Source organism: Procambarus clarkii, chromosome 6 (genome assembly GCF_040958095.1).
Source record: "Procambarus clarkii isolate CNS0578487 chromosome 6, FALCON_Pclarkii_2.0, whole genome shotgun sequence".
Classification (NCBI taxonomy): domain Eukaryota; kingdom Metazoa; phylum Arthropoda; class Malacostraca; order Decapoda; family Cambaridae; genus Procambarus; species Procambarus clarkii.
Window position 1 is genome coordinate 32489078 of NC_091155.1, and position 24128 is coordinate 32513205.

Consider the following 24128-nt stretch of genomic DNA (forward strand, 5'->3'; position numbering starts at 1 on the left):
TATTTTCCCCATGATCAGAGAACACAAATTAACAGGTTTAGAAGAATTTTTTTTTTTTTGGTATGCGCCTGTGGGTGACAAATGCTAAATAGCTCGGAGCCACACAAGGGTTAATATTATGCCAGTAAACTGGAATATTTGTTGCTAGCCTTTCTCTCCCCTAGAACATTGATATATATATTTGGCCAGACTGTGTGTTCCAGTGATGCTGTAGGTTACTCCCTTTTAACCATTAAGTGGAGGTTCTAGTTCGTGACTCATAACTCCATAGTCCATACCATAACATATATATATATATATTTATGGGGGCACAGATCGTGATCCATAAGTCATAACATATGGACCCACAATATTACCTCAAGATTTTTTTTTATTCTGTGCAAGTTTGAGCAAATATTATTTTTCTCCAAAATATTAAAATGATGAAACAAACCTTTATAAACAGAAGTAATTTGCCCTGAATATATAATAATGCATAATAGTGGAATGAAGGAATTAGCTTTTCTTTATGTTATCCTTAGATAAAAATAATGAAGAGATAACGATAATAAACTTCCAGGAAGAGCAACAGCAGTAAAGAAAATTACACAAACTTGCAATACATTTTACTACAAAGTACACAACAAATTCAGTAGGGGGTGAGCTAGTAAAGTTTGCCCTGGGGATAGGATTGTCCGCACCAAATATCTTGAGACAAATCCACAGTGTTCAGCAGATCTAAGCTGATGGACCAAAATTTAGAAATTAGCAATATCAGAATTTGAGAGGATCATAGTATACATGACCAAGATGCTAGCCAAAAGCAGTTGTCTGAACTTGTAAACTTGTTACGGATATAGCAGAATGTGTCTCGGTGATTTCTGAGAGTTTTGAATACAGAACAGTTTTACTAACATCCATTAAGAGTAGCTGCTGTGATTGTTTAAGATTGCAAGTCCTCCTATAACAACATGTGCTTGTTTATACAGTGTCTTGAATCTAGTGCTTGCAGTATGAGTCTTCATTACTTAGGGAATTATCTCATGATTAATGCCATTTTGTACCTCCCTGGTTACAAAATCTGATTTTTTCCTCTTCAAAGATCAATTTCATAAATAGGAAACAATAATATTCACTTACTTTTATATATAAAAATTAATATATAATTTGAAAATTTTGTTGATAAATGTATATTTTTATAATGAATATGCTGTACTTTTTATGTTATTCCCTATTATCCACTAGTTTTTATTAACAGTTTAAAAGGGTGGGGCAAACTTGTATACTCTACAGAGAGGAGCAAAAGGGTAGGGAGATACAAGCCAATGCCCAGTTGATGAGAAGTTTACGCACTGGAAGCAAGTTCTTGCCTTCACCTTCTGGGGGGGGGGGTTAAATCCTTCAAGAGTCAAGTAGAGAGAAAGAGTTGGGGGTTGGCATCACACCGAGCATGTCCACAGAAGCCCACATCAAAAGAATATCATCAGTGGTGTATGCTAGATTAGCTAACATAAGAACTTCCTTTAGAAACTTGTGTAAGGAATCATTGAAACCTTATATACCACATATATCAGACCAATCCTGGAGTATGCATCTCCAGCCTGGAGTTCATACCTAGTTAAAAAAAAGGACAAAGTTGAAGAAGATTCAGAGGTGTGCCACCAGACTAGTCCCAGAGCTGAGAGGTATGAGTTACAAGGAAATGCCATAGAAATTAAACCTCACGTTCCTGGAAGACAGAAGAGTTAGGGGAGACATGATCACCAACAAAATTCTCAGAGGAATATATAGGGTGAACAAAACAAGCAACTGTATTTAGCACGGGTGGAACATGAACAAGGGGACACAGGTAGAAATTTAGTGTCCAAATGAGCCACAGAGACGGAAGAAAGAATTTTTTTCAGTCAGGGTAGTTAACAGATGGAATGCACTAGGAAGTAATGTGGTGGAGGCAGACTCCATACACAGTTTCAAATGTAGATATGATAAGAGCCCAATAGGCTCAAGAACCTGTACACTAGTAGATTGACAGTTGAGAGGTAGAACCAAAGAGTCAAAGCTCAAACTCTGCAAGTACAACTAGGTGATTACCTTGCTCAAATTCAAAATATGCAGTGGCCTTATATATGGATTAGTTGTAGCCTAGGCAAAAGGCTGCAAAATGAGTATGCGCTAATGTCATTTGTCCAAAACTGTGATATCCAGAATGCCAAATAATTGTTGTGGCTGACCAACTCTCCCCTATATATTCATTCTCCACTAGTGCTGATACCAGCAACTGCATTTATCAATGTATTGTTTTTCAAACTAAATAATTCTTACATAAACTTTTGGGAAAAAATGCAGTTATAGTAATTAATAACTTGGCTAAATTCACCTGTTACTTAGAATTCATATGGCCAAAATTATTTCCAGAACTGATCAGATTTAGAAGGGAATAGTTTTTGAGTTGTCTCTTTCTCTAATCTTCATTCCAAGGGGTTTTATGCTGCTAACTGGAGCCCTCACTCTTCTCCTTTTCGTCTGTGTTTTCGTTCTCTTTCTTTTCAGACTGATCCGTGTCTTTCTTATCTCCCTTTTCCTTTTCCTTACGAGCGTGACTCTCGTAAGAGCTTCTGGCATGCTGAAGGGCTGACTCAACACGAGAGGCAGTTTCCCTGAAAGCATCCGGTAGGTCGGGAAGGTCAGGAAGGTCGATGGAGGTGATGTGGGAAGAGAGGCGCTTGTACATGCTCGGCTCCCGTTGCTTCCTGTAGAAAGAAGAAAAGAAAATGTACATACAGTATTGTACTAAGATTATCAACTGAAGTTAGGCCAAGAGTTGGTCTTTCAATAATTGTTAAATGTTCATGAATAATTACAATATTAGCAACATATATTTCCAATTACAGTAATCTATCTATTGTGCATCACAAAACTGTCATTAAATAATGTGCAATACTGGAAACCACATTCAAGGCATGTATTGAATAAAACAAATATCAAATTATGCACTTAAAAATGATTAATATGATATTTGAACACTGTTCACCCCACAGTAAGATCTGGATACATACATTTTCAGTATGTCGACATACACAGTAGGTATACTCAAGGAACTGCTCGAGAGGCTATCTAAGGTATGAAGCAACTGTAGTGTATCAAATGACAAGTAATGACAATCGTCTGGTAAATAAACTTAGCAAATGTGTCAGTTAATTGGATATATGAATGTACTGGGTACAGTATCATATGTATCACTGGCATTATTAATGGATAACTAGGAATGCTAAGTTACTATTTTTTTAGTTAATACTTATTATATACACAGTGAGCACTACTGCTATATATCATTCATAAATATTTGTTAATATTTGAATAAACAAAAAACCAGTATTGAATGTAATGAAACACCATTTTCTGGGTGAGCCCTAGAGGCTCCCTGGAGCTATCGGACTGATATTAGCTATACAGTATTAGTCTGCAGGTTCAGTCATATGGAGTTCTTATGCCTTCCAGGAACCACTAGCCAGAACCTGATTCCTTCAGAGAGACGAAGGGAGCAGTGGCCTATGAAAACTCCACTCTTCGAGACTATATTCATGTCTGCCATTGACAAGGGTTAGGCACCCAGAAAGGTAGGAACCCCAAAACAGACCCCAACTGGTAGAAAATTGCAACCCAAGACCGAACAGAGCCCAAGAAGTCCCCCCAAGAAAAACAAGGTAACAAGCAAATCGTCATGAAACCAAAGCGGCGCTCATTCGCTCCCCTCCCCCCCTCCACAGGAGAGAGAGAGAGGGAGGCCCACCCACCCGAGCCGGCCACCTGCTCACCAGTTTGGAGACTGAGCAAACGGAAGAAAAACCACTGACCGGAGGGCGGACGGGTGCCAGGGAAAGGGTGAAAGGGAAGGGTGCTCCAGGGCTCACCCAGAAAACCAGCGTTGAATGTAATGAAATGCCATTTTCTGGGTGAGCTCCAGAGGCTCCTTGGGGCTTACCAGGCTGAAATTCTAATTCTAGTCTACCGGGGACCATGAGCCAGAACCTGGCCCCCTCAGAGAGGCATGAGGAGCAATGGTCAATAGAACCCCCCCCCCCCATGTGGTTGGAAGCATTCTATGTCTGCCATTTACCGGGTTAGGTACACAGAGAGGTAAGCATCCCAAAACAAACTACAGCTGGTTAAAATTGCGACCAAAAACTGAACTAACAAGCAGAACTCCCCAAACCGAAAACAAGCAAACAAACATGATGTCACCATTGCCGCCATGTCACTGTCTGTGCAGCTCTCCCATGCCGGCTATCCTACCCCAGTTCAGAGGCTGAATGTGAAAAATGCAAAAATTGCCGACTAGAATGAGGGAGGGAGGGTTGCTGGGGGGCCTCTGAAGCTCACCCAGAAAATGGTGTTTCATTACATTCAACGCTGGTTTTCTATGCGAGCCACTCCGGCTTCCAGAAGCTACCTAACCAAAGATAAGAAAGAGAGGGACCTACCTAGGAGGCAGTCGCCACTCGCTCCTGAACTCGAAGTCGAAACAACTGGCTGCAATCTGGGACCCAAGGTTACACATGCCCGGGTAGGGCCAGGAACATTAACAAGGTACTGTGTGGCCAGGACCCTGTTCAACTGCCAAAAACCCTGTGCCCGATGTCAGCTCAAGACATGTTACCAAAAACAGTAGCCAAAGCCACAAACTTATGTACGTCGTGGGCACGGGGATAGACCGAAGGCTGGCTGGACCGCCCTGCTGATGACCTGGGAGACCTGTGTCCTGGAACGGTGAAGAAGTGAAACTGGGTCCACCCAGAGCACATACCCAGCCACCGAGGCCGTGGCGAGCAAGTAACGGCGAAGAGTCGTGACCGGACACAAAACATTATGCACCCCTAGCCCAACCAACCAAGCATCAGCAACCCAAGGACCCCTCCAGAAAGCAGCAGTCTCATTCTTTGCCAGAAAAGGAGACAGCTGCAAAGGAACAAACTTTCCACCAGGACCGAAAGAACAGAAACCCCTGCGCCGGAGGAGAGCATGAAGTTCCCCGACCCGACACCCAGAGGCCAATGCCAACAAGAAAAAGAGCTTTAGAAAAACCATCCAGAACCGAAGGGGCCACCACAAACCGAGGGGAAGAGAGAGAAAAAAAAGAGTACCTGGTCCAACAAACAGGACGGCTCAGGCAGTGCATGAGCAGACCAGAGGTGAAACAATGCATGAGAAAGCTTACAGAACAGAGCAGAAGTGACATCCACCCCGAACGCAGCTGAAGCAACTCCATCAGTGCCGCACGATATGAGGCAACAGTATTTGGAATAAGATGACGGTCTTGAAACGGCCAAGAGAGAAAGGACAAAACAACCCAATCAGAAATCAAAGACAATCTACGAATAGACAAAAAGTGACGAAAGGACCGCCAGGAAACTTCATACTGCCCTCGAGACAAAACACACAGGTGGGACACCATCAACGAAGCCACCTGATCAACATAAAAGTGGTGATAAATCCACATTAGTAAGACCATACGCAAAGATCGGAGGAGAAGGTCGAACCAGCCACGTACTGAACTGGAGCGATCTGCTGAAAAGAGGCAGAACCTCGAAAGAATCCCGGGTTTGGACACCGAGCAAGCAAAAAACCAAGGCTTTGCCAGCCACCAAGGGGCCAACAGGACTACTCTTCCCTGGTAAGTCTCCAACGAAGACAGAACCTGAAGCAACAGCAGGACTGGGGAAAAGATGTACAGGTGACCCCACCTCGACGTGTCCTGCTGAAGGAACAGGTAACCCAACATTGACTCCGACGGTTTCGTAGTCGGGAAAGGGTCGGACAAAATGAGGATGAAAATTTAAGAGCCAGGGGCCCAAGCAGATTCTAAAGAGTGGACAAGCACTGCCTGCTGGCACGCAAGGCTTGAAGAAAAGAACAGACACACTGCTTTCTTCAGAATTGGTGCAAATAACTTCAACAAGGCAGCCGACACCCGAGCCGCCGATGCAAACGCACCGGATGCAGGCCCGGAATCTAGCTCCTCCACATCCTCAAGCCAGTCCAAAGACAGCTCCAGCAGGAAAAAGAAGTGCAAGACTGAAGCCAAGTGCCCACGGGCGTGCAAATCCTCGGCGACCAGGGACGCCGAAAGGGAACCTGCACGTGAAGCTGTACCTGGCTGATATCACGAGGAAGCACAGGAGCGAACAAGCAATGCACTGAGGGCTCAAACTCGCCCCCCATGTAAACCTGAATGGCCGTAGTCAACTCCTGCCACTCAAGCGTGCAGGTTCGACAGAACGCATGCAATGCCCTCAATGAAAAGAAAGGGCAGTTCCCCAACCAGGAAGACACAGCACCTCATAATGCACCTAGTAAGGTAAAAAGGAACCAAACTCAAAAGAAGAAGGATCCATTATCGAGGCGTAATCAGGGTCTTGCAGGAGATAAGCCACAAGGGCCTCCCGCACCTCCCTCGGTGGGATGCGGGAAGCCGAAAACATCTGGAACGAGGGAACTGAGGAGCTCAAGGGAACCCGGAACCGAACCCCGGGAGGAGTCAAACTCACATGAAACTCGTATAGGGAGGGGGGGTAGGAAAACCCCTCCGCACCTGTAACAACAAACACCGCGCCAAGGGTACCAACACCCAAGCGGGGTCAAATGGGGCCCAATTTCCCCAAGTCAACTCCTCCCCAGCCCTGGGATCCTCCACATCAGGACCCGGGGCCGAGCCATCCTCCAAACCCTCTGCCTCTGGAGAAAAGGCAGAGTCCACTGGAAAAGCAGGGATGAAAGGGGGCCCACTGGCGCAACCCAAAAATCCCAGCAGGAGGAACAGGCTCGAATGCCTCCACTGCCAATCCGGAAGGGGCAGTCTGCGAAGCTGCCCGAGTCTCACCACCAAGAAAACCCTGCCCTGACTCCGAAACTCTCAGACGTTTGGGAGCCGGGAGCAGAGGCGGGTAGGGGGGGGGGGGGCAGGATGAACCACAGCAGGGAAAGGACAAGGGGGGGCGCAGACGAAACCAAAGTTGAGGCGACTAACACCCCCAAATCCGGGTCCTTATAACCGAAACGGGGAAGCTACGAAGCATCCGGAAAGGCAACCACCCTCGTGCATTGTAGCAACCTAACCCACGCATGTAATGCTGAAGCTGCCTGCACCCAAATATCAATATCAGTGGACTGGGTGAATTGGGTATTGTACAAGCAAGGAACACCACTCACAGGACTCTCGGTGAAAGGTGTCATTGACCCAACAGGCAGCATGACGGAGGCAAAGACGGTGAATGTCACCCCGAGGAAAAGGGAAAGAGCAATCTTCAAATTTGCAAGAAGCGATGTGGGACTCAGAGGTCCCCCTCCATCGGATCAATGAGGAGTTTCCAGGGTCCTTAGGCTGATTACTAGGAAAAGCCCAAACAGGTACTGCTAAAGGTTATTCCAGAGCTACCAAGCAAACAAATTAAAAGCTGAACCCCTGCGATGAGTGCAAGTACAAGAACTTAGCGGAGGGCCACCAAAATCATACAAGTGGTCCTACAGCCACACCAGGCATACCCCCACCAGGCAAAACAAAACAAAATAAAAACTCCGCAAAAGCTCAACATCTCCAGAGGAACCGAATTGGTTGCTATGCGTATATTAGACAGCTGCACAGTACATTGCGTCCCAGCCAGCGACGATACTACCTCCTACCCATGGTCAAACAGGAGTAAGAACCCCTTCAGCTGACCCAAAAGGCAGGTAATCACCGAGCAGCAACAGAACCACACGGAAGTAGTCTCCTGAACGGCTCATGGAAGATAACCCTAAACTGTAAGGGTAGTACTTACAGGGCACCTAGAGAAGGTGGCCCTAATTGCATGCAGCCCCAGTACTCGTGTGTTACTCCTGGCTCACACACCATCACAGTAGAACACCACTATGAACAGCACTGCTCAAAAGGATGGAGCCAGAGTTGATCAACCACCACCAACACAACAGCCTGTGAACTGAGGTTGGGTAGCTGGTGTGGGAGGTCTGGGACCCCCCCTTCCCCCTCCCGGGGAGGGGGGAGTTGCTCAGACAGTGGCGCACCAGCTGTGGTGACGTCAAGCTTGTTTGCTTGTTTTCGATTGGGGAGTTCTGGGTGCTAGTTCGGCTTTTGGTTTGCAATTTTTAACCAGCTGTAGTTTGTTTTGGCATTTCTACCTTTCTGGGTGCCTGACCTGGTAGATAGCAGACAGATGGCTTCTAATTACACGAGGGTGTCTATAGGCCATTGGTCCTTGTGCCTCTCTTAGGGGGAGTCAGGTTTGGGTGCTGGTCCTGCTGGTCATGGTCTAATATATACACACATCATCCTGGTATAGCTCCCAAGGGGATGAAGGGGCTCTCCACAGAAACAAAAGACTTTTGAAAGCAATTCTTGGACCAAAGAGACCACAAACTGAGGATAAAGAGAGAAAAGAGAGCACCCGATCCAAAGACCAGGATGGCTCAGGCGGCGCACGAGCAGGCTGGAGGTGGAAAAACGCACAAGAAAGCTTACAGTACGGAGCCGAAGTGACATCCACTCGGAACGCAAGCTGGAGAGGCACCGCCAGCGCCGTACGATAAGAGATAACAGTATTCAGCATAAGATGTCAGTCCTGAAAGAGCCAAGAAAGGAAGGACAAAACAACACGAACAGAAACAGAAGACAACCTACGAAGAAAAAGGAAGTGGTGAAAAGAACGCCAAGAGACTTCATACTGTCGCCGTGAAAAGGCTGCAGGTGGGACACCATGAGAGAAGCCACCTGATCACCATACAAGTGGTGATATACAGTATAGACGTCAGAAACACCAGACGCAAAGAGTGGATGAGTAGATCAAACCAGTTGGGTACCTCACTAGCCTGATCTGCTGAAAGAGGCAGAGCTGTGGGAAAACACCCAGGTTCGGACACCAAGCAAGCAGCGCCACAAACCAAATCTGGACCGGCCATCATGGGGCCAAAAGGAGAGCCCTTCCCTGATAGGACTCCAGTTGAGCCAAAAGCTGGATCAGGGGAAAGAGGTAATGGTAACCCACCTCCACCAATCCTGTCAAAATGCATCTACTGCGACAGCTTCACAGTTGGGGTAGATATCGCCACATACACTGGGAGATGCCTCGACCACACCGTGAAGAGGTCCACCTCTGGGGGGCCCGAACATCTGGCAAAGCCAATTGAAGGGGGTCAGCGTCAACAGTCCATTCCGTGGACATGAGAATGAACCAAGACAGGCCGTCTGTTAGGGTGTTGGACATGCACCCGATATGAACCGTACGGAGAGCTAAACCCTGAGAACTCAGCAGAAGGGCCACTCGAATCAACCAGCCCCAAAGAGCCAAAGACCGAATAAGCCCTCCACGGTTCAGGCAATGACCCGGATTAAGCAAGCCAAATCTGCTGTAGGGAAAGACACACTGCCACAAACTCCCGCACCATGCTGTGAGCCCGATGGAGTGACGGAACCCACTGCCCCTGGCTGGCTTGGCCTGATCACAAAACCCACAGCCGAGAGACGAGGCATCCGTGAACACATCCAGCCAGGGTTACTGAAGGCGCCAAGGCACCGAACCCCTAAAAACCCAAAGATACAGCAACCAGCCCCGAAGGAACCAGAACAGATGCCAAAGCCAAACACGACCCAGCGGGTAAACCAGCAAAGTTCAAACACCCACACAGTTAGTTGAGCAACCGGCGAGTGACCTGAGACCCCCTCAGGAACCGCCGAAGGTGGGACTGCAGCTGGAGCAACGCCACAGGAGGGAGAGACATGGACACTGTCCGAGAATTCCAGAAAAAGCCCAGCCTAGTTCACACCTGGGATGGAACTAAATGGGACTCCGTCTAGTTCACCAGGAATCTGAACCCAGTGAGCTGGGAAAGAACCAAACCCCTGGCGAGCAGACAAGCAAACTGGCTGGGAGCCCAAATAAACCAGTCGTTGAGGTACTTGAAAACCTGAACATCTAGTAGATGCAGATGGGCCACCACGACCCGGGTAAGATGCGTGAAAATGCGAAGCGTCAGATTCAGCCCGAATGGGAAGGCAACAAAAGTGGTGCCCCCCTCCCCCCCCCACCACAAAACCTAACCAGTCCTGAGAAACAACCAAGTGCAAGAACAATAACGGACAGAAAGGATACAAAAATTTAAGAGCCAGGGCCCAAGCCGAATCAAAAGAGAGAGCGAGGATAGCCTGCACATACACGAGGTGAGAAACAAAAAGCAGAGACACCGCCTTCCGGAGGATAATTGCATACAGTTTCAGCAATGTCGTTGACGTCCTAGCAGCCGGGGCCAACGCCCCAGATGCCAGCCTGGCACTCAACAGCCCAGCACTCAATGCCTTCACAAGCCAGTCCGAGGACAGCTCGAGAAGGAAAAAAAAGAAGCACAGGACAGAGGCCAGATGCCCGTGAGGTAATCTTCTCGAGATGATTTCGGGGCTTAGTGTCCCCATGGCATCATCCTTGACCAAACTTCCTTTTTGTTACATGCCCCTAGGAAGAAACCTGTAGCAGCTGTCTAACTCCCAGGTACCTATTTACTGCTAGGTGAAAAGGGATGTTAGGGTGAAAGAAACTCTGCCCATTTGTTTCTGCCTTCACCGGGAATCAAATGTGGAACCTTAGGACTATGAATACCGAGCGCTGTCCACTCAGCTGCCAGGCCCCACTGGCACGTGAGCATAAAGATCCTCCACAACCAAGGCAGCAAAAAGGGAACGGACCTGAGCATTGCAATTGGAGCAAGTCAACCTCACAAGGAAACACAGGGGCATAAAGACACACATTGAGGTAGTCAAAAGCACCTAAGATCCAAGCTCCGGGGCAGAGCCATCCTCCACCCTTGGAGAAAAGGCATCAAAGGGGGCTTGCTGGTATGACCCAGAAGCTTCAGTTGGAGGGGCAGGCTCAAAGGCCTCTGTCCCCCGCATTAAATGGGGCATACCCAGCAGCCGCCCGAGTTTCATCCCCAACTAAACCTCGGTCTGGCTCCAAAACCCTAAGACGTTTGGGAGCTGTCAGGAGGGAGGAAGGTGGGGGGGAGCAGGGCAAACACATCAACTGGGAAAGGACTCAGGTGCGCGGACTGAACCAAGGTCGCCCCCAAGTTCGGGTCCCTAATACCAAAACGGGGCAGCCTCAGCATTCAAGCAGGCACCCAACCTAGTGTGTTGCAACAGCCAATATCTAGTATGCAACACGACAGTCGCTTGACCCCTAAGGACCAGTCTCGCATGACTGGGTCGAAAGTGCCGTCGACTCAACAAGCAGCATGACAGAGGCAAAACAGATGATCATCACCCTGAGACAAGGGCAACAAACAACCCTCAAATTTGCACAATGTGAGATGGAACTCGGAAGACATATCCATAGTCACCCGAGCCCTGATGGGGGGGTTTCCAGGGCCTGCAGGGAAAGATGTCCCTACGGGAAGCCCAGGCACTGGTGCTGCAAAGCCGGTTGGACCCCGTCTATTTACTGGGCAAACTGCCCCCCCCCCTCCTGTGAAGGGTCACAACCTCAGGGTTTGAGTGGAGGATACCAAAAGGAACCTAAGCATACCTAATGGGAAGCCTGGCAGTCCTCCACCAGGCAGGAAAACTTAAAAGAAAGTGCACCACAATAGCAGGAGGCCAGAGAGAGACATGGCCCCTCTGCTAGTATGCAAGCTGTGCAGCACCATGTGCCCCAGCCAGCAACAAACACTCCCTAGGGCCAAACAATATCACCAAGAGCCCCCCCCCCCCACTGACCACAAGGGTGAGGTCTATGCCAAGTGACAGGAACCCCTACAGGACTGAGAACCTGAAAGCTCAAAGGATGATAACCCTGAGACCCAAGGGAAGTACAGTACTAACAGGGTCCCTAAGGAAGATAACCCTAAGTGCAAGCAGCCCAAAGTACTGGTACTCCTGGCCAATGCCCCAATACACAGCAGGTACAACCACCAGGTAAAATCCTGACAGGATGTCGACGCCAGAGGAGACGTCAGCCCCAGCCAGCTTCAGTCGACAAACTGGTGAGCAGGCAGCCGGCTCGGGTGAGCGGGGTTTTTCCTCTCCCCCTCCCCCACCCACAGGGCATCGGTTTGAAGAAGATTTGCTTGTTACCTTGTTTTTCTTGAGGGAAGTTCTTGGGCTCTGTTTGGTTTTCGGTTGCAATTTTCTACCAGTTAGGGGTTTGTTTTGGGCTGCCTACTTTTCTGAGTGCCTAACTCCGGTCGATGGCAGACATGAATACTCTCAAAGAGTGGAGTTTTCATAGGCTATTGCTCCCTTCGCCTGTCTGAGGGAACCAGGCTCTGGCTCGTGGTTCCCGGTAGGCATAAGAACTCCACATGACTGAAGCCCCAGACTAATATAGCTAATATCAGTCCGATAGCTCCAGGGAGCCAACGGGGCTCCCCACAGAAACAATGGTTAAACTGACTGATGACCAATATAATGCATTATTTCTTTATCTTGTGCAATTATCACTGAGTATATCTCCTGAATACTTGACACTAAAAGGTAGCTTCATAAAACAAATATAGCACCGAAACATTCAGTAAATAGAATGGTACTAAATACTAAACAAGGTGAGAAATTTAATATAAACAGCATGGGAAAAAAATCTACTCCATGGCATCACTGTACCAAAAATACATTTACCACATTTATATTTGGAGTAAGGGAGTCATCAATGCACATTCAAACTTTTAACTAAAAATAATCACACAGATAAAAATCACAGAGACGGTAATGTCTGGCACTTCCTAACATCTATGCACCATAGCAGGGAAAAGAGAAAGAGAGAGAGAAAAGGGAGAGAGCAAAAATCAAATGAAATTAAACAGATATATGTTGGAAAATAAAATTCTTACTTACATCATACAATCTGGGTGCAACTAAATGGTCAGATAGGAGCTATTTTGGTCTGAAACATGCAAGAGAGAATAATAAATAATACTAGACACAAAAAGCATAAATGTTCAACTCAATACAAATAAAACAAAACATAATAAACAACTTATATGTACTGTAAATAAAAATAACTTTGTAGAATCCAAATCATACAAATATTGAATTCAACACAGTGAAAATAATTTGTACAGCTATCCAAGTGAAAGAAATGCAATATCACAAAAATAATAAAATTATAAAAATACTGTAAAGAAAAACTTGAAAGAATCTAAATTCTTTCAACAAGAAAGTTGAAATAATCTAAATACTAATTTATGCTTGACAATACAGTTGCTGAATTATATGAATCAGACAATTCTTAACTTTACATCCCAACATATAAAACCAGCGTTGAATGTAATGAAACGCCATTTTCTGGGTGAGTCCCGGAGGCTCCCCGGAGCTATCCCAGGCTGATATGCTAATGTCAGACTTTGGTATCTGTCATGTGTATGGAGTTCTTAGGCCTACCGGGGACCACGGCCAGAACCGGGCCCCCTTCAGAGAGGCAAGGGGAGCAATGGCCTATAGAAGCCCCCGTGTGGTTGGAAGCATTCTATGTCTGCCATCGACCGGAACAGGCACCCAGAAAGGTAAGCGCCTCAAAACAAACCCCTATTCTGGTTAAAATTGTTACCAAAAGCCGAACTAGTGGATAGAACTCCCCAACAGAAAATAAGCAAAATAGTGTGACGTCACACGCCGCCGCGCCGCTGTCTGCGCCGGGGAGGGGAAGGGGGAGCCCCAGACCCTCCACGCCGGCCACCCACACCTCAGTTCTTGAGGCTGGATGTCAAAAACGCGAAAAGACTGCCGACCGGAGGGAGGGAGGGATGCCGAGGAGCCTCCGGGACTCACCCAGAAAATGGCGTTTCATTACATTCAACGCTGGTTTTCTGGGGGGAGCCCCGTCGGCTCCCCGGAGCTAACTACCCACAGACGGAAAAAAAAGGGACTTACCCGGGAGGCGGTCGTCGCTCACACCTCAACTCGAAGCCGAGACAACTGGCTGCAACAGCCGACCCAAAGCAACAAAGGCCCGACGGGGCCCAGGGACATTCACAAGGTAACGAGCAGCCAGGACCCTGTTCGACCTCCAAAATCCTCGCGCCCGAATATCAGACCAAAACATATTCCCAAAGACGGCAGCAAGAGCCGCGAACTTACGAACGTCATGGGCACGGGGATAGACCACAGGCTGGCTGGACTTAATAACCTTGCGGACGACCTGGGAGACCCGAACCCGTGAACAGGGAAGAAGGGAAACAGGATCAACCCACAGCGCGTCCCCGGACACAGAAGCTGTGGCGCGCAAATAACGGCGAAGCGCCGCAACCGGACACAAAACATGATGCACCTCCGGCCTGACCAACCAAGCATCAACCACCCATGGACCCCTCCGGAACGCAGCAGTCTCATTCTTTGCCAGAAAAGAAGGAGACGGCTGCAAGCGAACAAAACAATCACCACGACCAAAAGAGCAGAAACCCCTGCGCCGGAGGAGAGCATGAAGCTTCCCTACCCGACCCCCAGAGGCCAAAGCCAACAAGAAAAATGCCTTGGAAAAACAATCCTGGACCGAAGGGGCCACAACGAAACGAGGAGACGAAAGGAAAGCGAGCACTCTGTCCAAAGACCAGGACAGCTCAGGCGACGCATGAGCAGGCCGGAGGTGAAACAATGCACGAGACAGCTTGCGAAACGGCGCAGACGTAACATTGATACCAAAGGCAAGCTGAAGTGGCTCCGCCAGCGCCGCACGATACGAGGCGACAGTGTTAGGCATAAGATGACGGTCCTGAAACAACCACGAGAGGAAGGACAAGACCACCCGAACAGACAAGGAACTAACACGACGAAGACGCAAAAAGAAACAGAAGGACCGCCAGGAAACTTCATACTGCTGCCGAGAAGAAGCCCTCAGGTGGGACACCAACAGGGAGGCCACCTGATCACCATAGAGATGATGATAGACTTGAGTCAAAAAACCCATACGCGAAGACTCGAGGAGAAGATCGAACCAGCCATGTGACGTACCGGCCCGATCTGCTGAAAGAGGCGGAGCCGCGGGAAAACCCTCGGGTTCGGACACCGAGCAACCAGCGCCTGAAACCGAGGCTGGGCCGGCCACCAAGGGGCCAGAAGGACAACTCTCCCCTGGTAAGTCTCTAAGCGAGTCAGGACCTGGAGCAACAGCCGAACTGGGGGAAAGAGGTACAGGAACCCCCACCTCGACCAGTCTAGCCGAAAGGCGTTGACCACGACGGCCTCGCGATCGGGGAAGGGCGCCGCATAAACGGGAAGACGCCGCGACCACGCTGATGCGAAGACGTCCACCTCGAGGCGTCCGAACGTCTGGCAAAGCCAATGGAAGAACTCGTCGTCGACCGACCACTCCGTGGAGAGGGGAACGAAGCGAGACAGGGCGTCGGCCAAGACATTGTACACGCCCTGTACGTGAACCACCAGGAGAGCCAAACCCCGAGAACTCAGCAGACGAGTCACCCGAAGTGACCAACCCCAAAGAGACAAGGACCGCATCGAACCCCCGCGGTTCAGGCAATGAACCACCAGAGAGCAGTTCGAATGGAGCTGAATCGTCGATCCGCGGGCCACCCGAATCCTCCCCAGAGCAAACCACACTGCCTTCGAACTCCCGCACCGTGCTGTGAGCTCGACGGAAGGACGGATCCCAACGCCCCTGGCTGGCCTGGTGAGCACTGGTCACAAAACCCCAGCCGAGAGACGACGCATCCGTGTACACATCGAGTGAGGGCTCGGGTAGGCGCCAAGGCACTGAACCCCGAAAAACCCGAAGAGGAAGTCGGTGACGCAGCAACCGATGCAAGGCCCCCGGGGGTCGAACTCTTTGATCGCGAGAGAGGCGGAAGGGGGGACCCTGAAGGAACCAGAACAGCCGTCGAAGCCAAACCCGACCCGGCGGGTAGACCACCATCGCGAAGTTCAGGCTCCTGCACAGCTCCTCGAGCAACCGCCGGGTAACCCGAGGGCCCTCTAGAAACAGACGAAGGCGGGACCGCAGCCGCAGGAGAGACTCCGGAGGGAGAGACAAGGAGGCGGTTCGAGAGTCCCAAACGAGACCCAGCCAAGTCTGAACCTGAGAGGGAACCAGATGGGACTTCCTCCAGTTCACCAAGAACCCGAACCCGGCGAGCTGGGAAAGAACCAAATCCCTGGCGAGCAAGCAAGCTGACCGGCTGGGAGCCCAAACCAGCCAGTCGTCGAGGTAGGCCAACACCTGAACACCTAGGAGACGCAAACGAGCCACCACAACCCATGTAAGGCACGTGAACATGCGAGGTGCCAGGTTCAACCCGAACGGGAGACAACAAAAGCGGTAACTCAGATGCCCCACAACAAAACCGAGCCAGTCCCTGAACCGTGGATGAATCGGGACATGCCAATAAGCGTCCCGGAGGTCCAGGGACACCATCCAAGGGGTTCAGACTGGACAAGTCCAGAATGAACCGCAGGTTCGCGCAGTCCCGTTTCGGAACCGGAAACAGACGGGAAACCCATCTGAGGGACGACGTCGTTTCGACGACGCCCAAGCGTACCCACTCCAAGACGACTCGACAGAGCGCAGGGAAAGAAACCTGCCCTGCCAGCCCCGACCCCCCCCATCCCCAAGGGGGGAGGGGCCACCCAACGCCACCGCAGGCTGCAAGACATGACCCGAAAGGCCCACGAATCGTGGGACCAGGCGCGGGCGAGCAGTGCAAGCCGCCCCCCCCTCCCCCCCCAATGTCAATGGGGCAAACCGCGAAAGGGCCGGCGACCCTTATGAGACCCAGAACCTCGCACAGAGCGAACACCTCGCCGACCAGACGAGGGAGGGTCTGCAGGAGGAGCCAAACCCGAACCTGACACCAGAGGCCTACCACGACCCTTCCGGGAAGACCCACCTCGGGACCCCTGGAAAACCAACAAGTCCGACATCGGACGACAAGCCGCCGACGCAGCCTGAATAAACTGCGCCACGGCCGACTCCTCAAACAGAAGAGGAAAGAAGGTGAAGAACGCCTAAGAGCCAGAGCCCAAGCAGATTCCACGGAGGAACCCAGCACCGTCTGCCGACACGCGAGTCGGGAAGCATAAAACAGGGAAACCGCATCCCACAAAATCGGCGTGAACAGCTTCAACAAGGCAGCCGTCGAACGCGCAGCCGAGGACAAGGTGCCGAACCTCGGGATGGACCCAAGCGTCCTCACATCCTCCACGAGCCAATCTGAGGACAGCTCCAGGAGGGAAAAGAACTGCAAGGCCGAAGCCAAAAGGCCCCGGGCTCGCAAGTCCTCCGCAACGAGCGCCGCCGAAAGGGTGGGAACCTGCACATGGAGCTGAATAACGCCCACATCGCGGGGAAGGGCAGGGGCAAACAAGCACTCATTCAGGTACTCAAGCTCGCCCCTCAGGAAAACTTGAAGCACCATGGAAGCTTCCCGCCACTCCAGCATGCGGGAACGACAGAAGGAATGCCAGGAATCCAGAACAAACAAGGGGCAGTCTGCTAGCCAGGACGACTCCGGAACCTCCTAAAGGAGCCAGAAAGGGAACGAAGTCCCAAACCTGAATTCGGACGGATCCATTTCCGAGGCATAATCCGGGTCACGCAGGAGGTAAGCTGCAAAGGCCGCTCGCACCACACCAGGTTGGATGTGATAAGCGAAAACCTCCGGAAGGATGGAACCAACGTACCCGGGGAACACGGCACCGAACCCGGGGAGGGGCCGACACCAAATCCAACTCGTACGCAGAGGGGGAAAAAGAAAACCCCACTCCTTGTAACAATAAGCCCCGCTGAGAGGGAAGAAAAACCCAGGCGGGGTCCAGCGGGGCCCAAGGCCCCCAAGTCAGCCCCTCCCCAGCCTCGAGGTCCTTCACCACAGGACCCAAGGCCGAGTCCTCTCCTCAAGCCCTGACCCCACAAGACAAGGACGGAACAGCCGGAAAAGCTGGAGGAAGGGGAGCCCACTGGTCAGACCCAGAAGCTTCGGCCGGGAGACAAGACTCAAATGCCTCTGCCGCCCCCCCAGAAGGGGCACCCCCCGAAGCTGCCCGAGTCTCAAGATCAAGTAACCCCTGCTCCGACCCCGAAACCCTCAGACGCTTCGGGCCGGAAGCAGGGGGGGGGGGGGGGACCAGAACGAACAGAAGGGGAAGGACGAGGAGGTGCGGACTGAACCAGGATCGAAGCGACCCCACCCCCAAGTCCGGGTCTCGAAAAGCAAAGCGGGGCAGCCCCGGAGCATCCGGGTGAGCAACCAACCGAGCGCGTTGCAACAGACGAAACCTAGACTGCAACGCACGCGCCGCCTGTACCCGAAGAGAATCATCAGAGGATTGGGTAAATTGAGTCACAAGCAAGCAACAACACTCACAGGACTCAGGGTCGAAAGTATCACCAACCCAACAGGCAGCATGGCAGAGGCAAAAACAATGAGGGTCACCCTGAGACAAGGGGACCGAGCAACCCTCAAACTCGCACACAGCGAGTGGGGACTCCGGGGTCACATCCATCGGACTCACACGCCCCCTAGGGGATTCCCAGGGTCCTGAGCGTTTACTTTAAGAGGACTCGCGCTCAGGTAGTCCCAGGCAGTGTGCTTCAAACCGGCGCCCAAAACTACCAAACGAACTTCTATAGCTGAACCCCAGGGGCATGTACACTCACGGGGACCTAGCAGGGGGCGCCACCGAGGAGAACAGTGGAAGGGCAAAAACAAACTGAATAAAATGACAGAACCCCCCACCAGGCAAAAACAAAAAGAAAAACAAAACCCCACAAGAGGACAGCGAACCCCAAGGAACAGAGATGGCCGCTATGTCGGGAATACAAGCTGTGCAGCACCCCGCGCCCCTACCAGTGCAAACTGCCTCTTACCTGCCGGTAACAAGGGAGAACAGAACACCCAAGAGCCCAACAGGCGGCCGAAAAACCGAAAGATAAAACGGACCAGCAGAGGCAGACCCCGAGGAGCCTGTGGAAAGTGGCCCCAAGGGCAGTACTTACAGGGCACCTAGTGAAGGCAGCCCTAGGCGCATGCAGCCCGAGTACTGAAGATAACTCCTGGCTCTCGCACCCACAAAACAAACACCACACGCAAAGCACAGTGCAGTAGCGACACCGGAGCCAGAGCACACGACCATCGCCTATAGCATCAGCCTCAAGAACTGAGGTGTGGGTAGCCGGCGTGGAGGGTCTGGGGCTCCCCCTTCCCCCTCCCGGGGAGGGGGGAGCTGCGCAGACAGCGGCGCGGCGGCGTGTGACGTCACACTAGTTTGCTTGATTTCTGTTGGGGAGTTCTATCCACTAGTTTGGCTTTTGGTAGCAATTTTAACCAGAATAGGGGTTTGTTTTAAGGCGCTTACCTTTCTGGGTGCCTGTTCCGGTCGATGGCAGACATAGAATGCTTCCAACCACACGGGGGCTTCTATAGGCCATTGCTCCCCTTGCCTCTCTGAGGGGGCCTGGTTCTGGCCGTGGTCCCCGGTAGGCCTAAGAATTCCATACACATGACTGATGCCAAAGTCTGACATTAGCATATCAGCCTGGGATAGCTCTGGGGAGCCGACGGGGCTCCCCCCAGAAATGACAGCTAAAATGTTATGGGGGCACTCTTTTTAATAAAAGCCAAATATTATATACTACTGAAATTTGCATCACAAATTGAAAAAGTGACACTGATTATACTGATTATTAATGGTCACAAATCTTGAAATATCACCACAGCAATACAAATTATGTTTAGAAAATGCTTCAAGGATCCTGAAATTCCAGTCTCTAACATTATACTTAATGCTGACAATATTTGCATGAAAATTATATATTCTCTTTTCAAAATAATTTAATTTTCTTTCAGATTTCAGTATTTCCTTACCATAATTTTTTTAATGTAAGTTAATTAATTTATGAATTGATTCCGAGTCACTTTTCTATACAAATAAAACACAGGTATACACCAGTAAAACTCATGTATACTGTACCAAGAATAAACCCATGTCAAAAGACCAACTGTTCACATTCTAACCAAAATTATAAACAATAAATTATAAATTTATCAATTATAAACCAACCTGAATATCTAAATATTCCAGAGTATCTATCTAGAGTGTGGTTTACTTCATGTAAAGCCAAGAGATTAATGTTGAATCCTAGATAATGCCAAATCCTCCAACTCATGAGGCAATGTTGCAATTTTACATTAGGTTTGCTGTCAAGCCTAAGCAGGATTACCATATACTCTATCCCAGCATGGGGGCACCATGTACTCTCTATAAACCACAGCATGAGGGCACCGTGTACTCTCTATAAACCACAGCATGGGGGACACCATGTACTCTCAACCCCAGCATGGGGGCACCATATACTCTCAACCCCAGCTTGGGGAGCACCATGCACCCTCGTGTGCCCCAGTATGGGGGCAACATGTATTCTCTCTCTCAACTACAGCATGGGGGGGCGCACCTTGTACTCTCTCAACTACAGCATGGAGGCACTATATACTCTCTCAACCACACCAGACTAGTCCCAGAGCTGAGAGGTGTGAGTTACAAGGAAAGGCTATGGGAATTAAACATCACATCCCTGGAAGACAGAAGAGTTAGGGGAGACATGATAACCTCCTACAAAATTCTCAAGAGGAATTAACATAGTGTATTAAGGACGGTCAGAACGAGAACAAGGTGACAAATGCAGAAACTGAGTACCCAAATGAGCCATAGGGAAATTAGAAAGACCTTTGTTCAATGTCAGGGATAGATAGGGTATAGATAGATAGGTAGATAGATAGGCAACGAGTATGTAAAGAATAAGAGGAACGTCGAGACAGGAAGGAGAGACGAAGGGAATACAAAAAAAAAAAAGGCGAAAGAGAATCGAAAGAAAACAACGAGAATGGAAGAGTACCAATGAGTCCGAGAAGGGAGTAGAGGGAACCACACCGGAAGTCAACAGACGTTCCAATAATATCAGAAGAATCGAAGAGCGTCGCAAACCCTTGAGAATCTTACGGAGGCACATACAGGCCCAAAGACACCCTTGACCAAGGGACATGCAGGGAACCCGATATGAAGGGAACATCATCGCACAAAAATAAGGAAAGGGGTGAAAGTGCCTCCAGGAACGACGGAACTGACGGAACCAATGGACCCGAAGGACACGGAACCGAACCCGGGGAAGGGCAGACCCAAAACCAACAGGAATGCAGAGGGGGAAGGAACAAACCCCCTCACAGCAACTGCCAGCCCCGCTTCTAGGAGACAAAAACCCCAAGCGGGGGCCAAACAGGACTGAGGCCCCCCAGGCAACCCTTCCCCAATCACGGGAACCTCAACGGCATGACCCGGGGCTGAACCGTCCTCCACAAGCCACGGTCTCAAGAAAAATCCGGGGCAGCCGTAAAACTCTAAGGAAGGGAGTCCACTGGTCAGACCCTTACGCACGGCTAGAGGAACAGGCTCGAAGGCCTCCGCCGCCATCCCGGAAGAAAACCCCCGAGAAACCCCAAGTCTCAAACACCAAACAACCCCGCCCCGACACAGAAACCACAGACGTGTCCGAGCTGGAAGCAAGGAGGAGGAATCAAATGCACAACCGAAGGGAAAGGACCAGGAGGGGCGGACGGAACCAGAGCTGAAGTGACCCCCACCCCGAAGTCCAGGTCCCTATCACCAAAACGGGGCAGTCTCGGGGCATCCAGGGCTGCAATCAACCAAGCGCGTTGCAGCACCCTAAACTCAGCCTGCAACGTGGCTGCTGCCTGTACCCGCACATCAGAATGAGTGGCATGGGAAAACTGAAGTACGAACAGACAATCAACGTCACACGACTCCGGGTCAAGGAACCACCAACCTAACAGGCAGCATGGCGGAGGCAAAACCAGTGAATGTTACCCTGAGACAAGGGAAAAGAGCAACCATCAAACTTGTAGGAAGCGAGAGGGGACTCAAGGTCACCTCCATCAGACCACAGAGCCCCTGTGGGGATTTCCAGGGCTCTTAGCCTTGTGTACATGCTAAGGGAAGCCCAGGCAGGGTACTGTAAACCGGCGCCCAAGTCTACAAACTGCTAAAAGCTAAACCCCCGGGACATGTACATTCACAGGGGCCAAGCGGGAGACTCCACCAAGCAAAGAGAAGAACAGGGAGACCCTCCCACCAGGCAGAAAACAAAAACAGAAGAAAAACCCCGCAAGAGGACAACGTACCCAGACAGAACAGAGCCGGCCACTATAATTGTAGAAGACAAGCTGTGCAGTACCCCGTGCAGCTACCAGTGACGAAAACAACCTCCTACCCAGAGACAAACTAGGGCAAAAAGCCCCAGCTGATCCCAAGGGCGGCTCAGTTCCGAGCAGTAAAAGACACAGCAGAGGTAGATCCCAAGGTGATTTGTGGAAGGAGGCCCTAAGCCCCCAAGTGTAGTACTCACAGGGCACCTAGGGAAGGAAACCCTAGGCGCATGCAGCCCGAGTACCGTGGAATATCACCCCTGGCCTCACACACCACCTGTAGAGACAGCCCAGACCACAAGGCACAGAACTGAAACAAAAGTGGAGCCAGAGGCACCCGACTGGCCAGTAAACTCATCAGTCAAGAACTGCCAGTTGGATAGCTGGCACGGAGGGTCTGGGGCTCCCCCTTTACCCTCCCGAGGAGGGGGGGGGTTGCGTAGACGGCGGCGCAGCGACGTGATGACATCATGCTAGTTTGCTAATTTTGTTTGGGGAGTTCTGTCCACTCCCTCGGCTTTCGGTAGCAATCTTTTCACCAGAATAGGGGTTAGTTATGGGGTGCCTACCTTTCTGGGTGCCTGTCCTGGTCGATGGCAGACATAGAATGCTCCCAACCTCCCTCAAGGGGGTTTCTATAGGTCATTGCTCCCTGTGCCTCTCTGAGGGGGCCAGGTTCTGTCTCGTGGTCCCCGGTAGGCAAGAACTCCAAGCACTTTGACTGATGCCAGAAAGTTATACATATCCATTCAGCCTGGATAGCTCCGGGAAACCATAGGGGCTCCTCCCAGAAAAAATAGTAAAACTCTCAGAACGAGATTTCTCGGTTGGCGCAGCACAGTGGTTAAGGGTTAAACTAACTAAACAAAGCTGCTGAAGAAATATAAAAAAATTCACTTTTGCAAAGAGAGTGGTAGATGGTTGGAACAAGTTAGGTGAGAAGGTGGTAGAGGCCAAAACCATCAGTAATTTGAAAGTGTTATATGACAGAGTGCTGCGAAGACGGGACACCATAAGCGTAGCTCTCATCCTGTAACTACAATTAGGTAATTACACTTAGGTGTGGGTCTAGTGATGAGGAAGATGAGCAATGCAGCCACTCCAACAGTTGAAATTTCCTTGGATGATGACACGTACACCATGAAGACTATCACCACCTTCAAGACAACAGAAAAAAAGTTCAAGCTTGGTGAAGAGTTTGAAGAGACTACTGCTGATGGCCAAACTGTGAAGTCGACCATCACTCTTGAAGGTAACAAAATGATTCATAATCAGAAGGATGACGAAAAGAAAAAGGAGAAGAGCTCATTTCTCATCCGTGAGTTTATGGATACTAAAAATGCTTATGGAATGTAAAGTAGATGACATTGTGCACAAGAGGGTTATATCTTGAGATAGATGATTTCGAGGCTTAGCGTCCCTGTGGCCCGGTCCTCGACCAGGCCTGCTTTTTGTTACACATCCCTGGGAAGCAGCCCGTATCAGCTGTAACTCCCAGGTACCTATTTACTACTAGGTGAACAGACACATCAGGGTGAAAAACTCTGCCCATTTGTTTCCACTTCCACCAGGGATCGAACCCGGAACCTTAGGACTATGAATACCGAGCACTGTCCACTCAGCCGTCAGGTCCCACAGGGTCTACAAACATCTGGATTAAGTGACTTGGAATATTGACCTGGACACCTTCAGAAAAAGCAATGTTTTATTTATTTATTTATTTATTTATTTATTTATTTATTTATTTATTTAAGAGTTGTTACATTTTTGTACACTAGTACACGTAGCGTTTCGGGCAAGTATTTAATCCTATGTTCCCCGGAATGTGACCTCGCTGAATCATTTAACAACCAGGTACCCATTTTACTGTTGGGTTAAACAGAGGCTACAGTTAAGGACTGATGCCCAGTAAATCCTCCCCGGCACAGATACGAAGCCAGGACAAAGCGCTC

At 50.0% G+C, this 24128-nt stretch overlaps 1 protein-coding gene across 14 annotated transcripts in view; it reads right to left on the reverse strand.

The window, feature by feature from the left end:
* Positions 1–590: 590 nt before the first annotated feature.
* Positions 591–24128, reverse strand: part of LOC123753951 (BLOC-1-related complex subunit 8 homolog) — a 65994-nt gene continuing 42456 nt past the window's right edge. For 13 of the 14 annotated variants that reach the window (XM_069308090.1, XM_069308046.1, XM_069308052.1 and 10 more), the window contains exon 5: positions 591–2729. In XM_069308090.1, coding sequence (XP_069164191.1) covers positions 2471–2729 — 259 coding nt within the window. In that variant the 3' untranslated portion in view covers positions 591–2470. Of the gene's footprint in view, positions 2730–12847; positions 12897–24128 lie in introns of all 14 variants that reach the window. The other variant, XM_069308102.1, reaches the window with a different exon arrangement.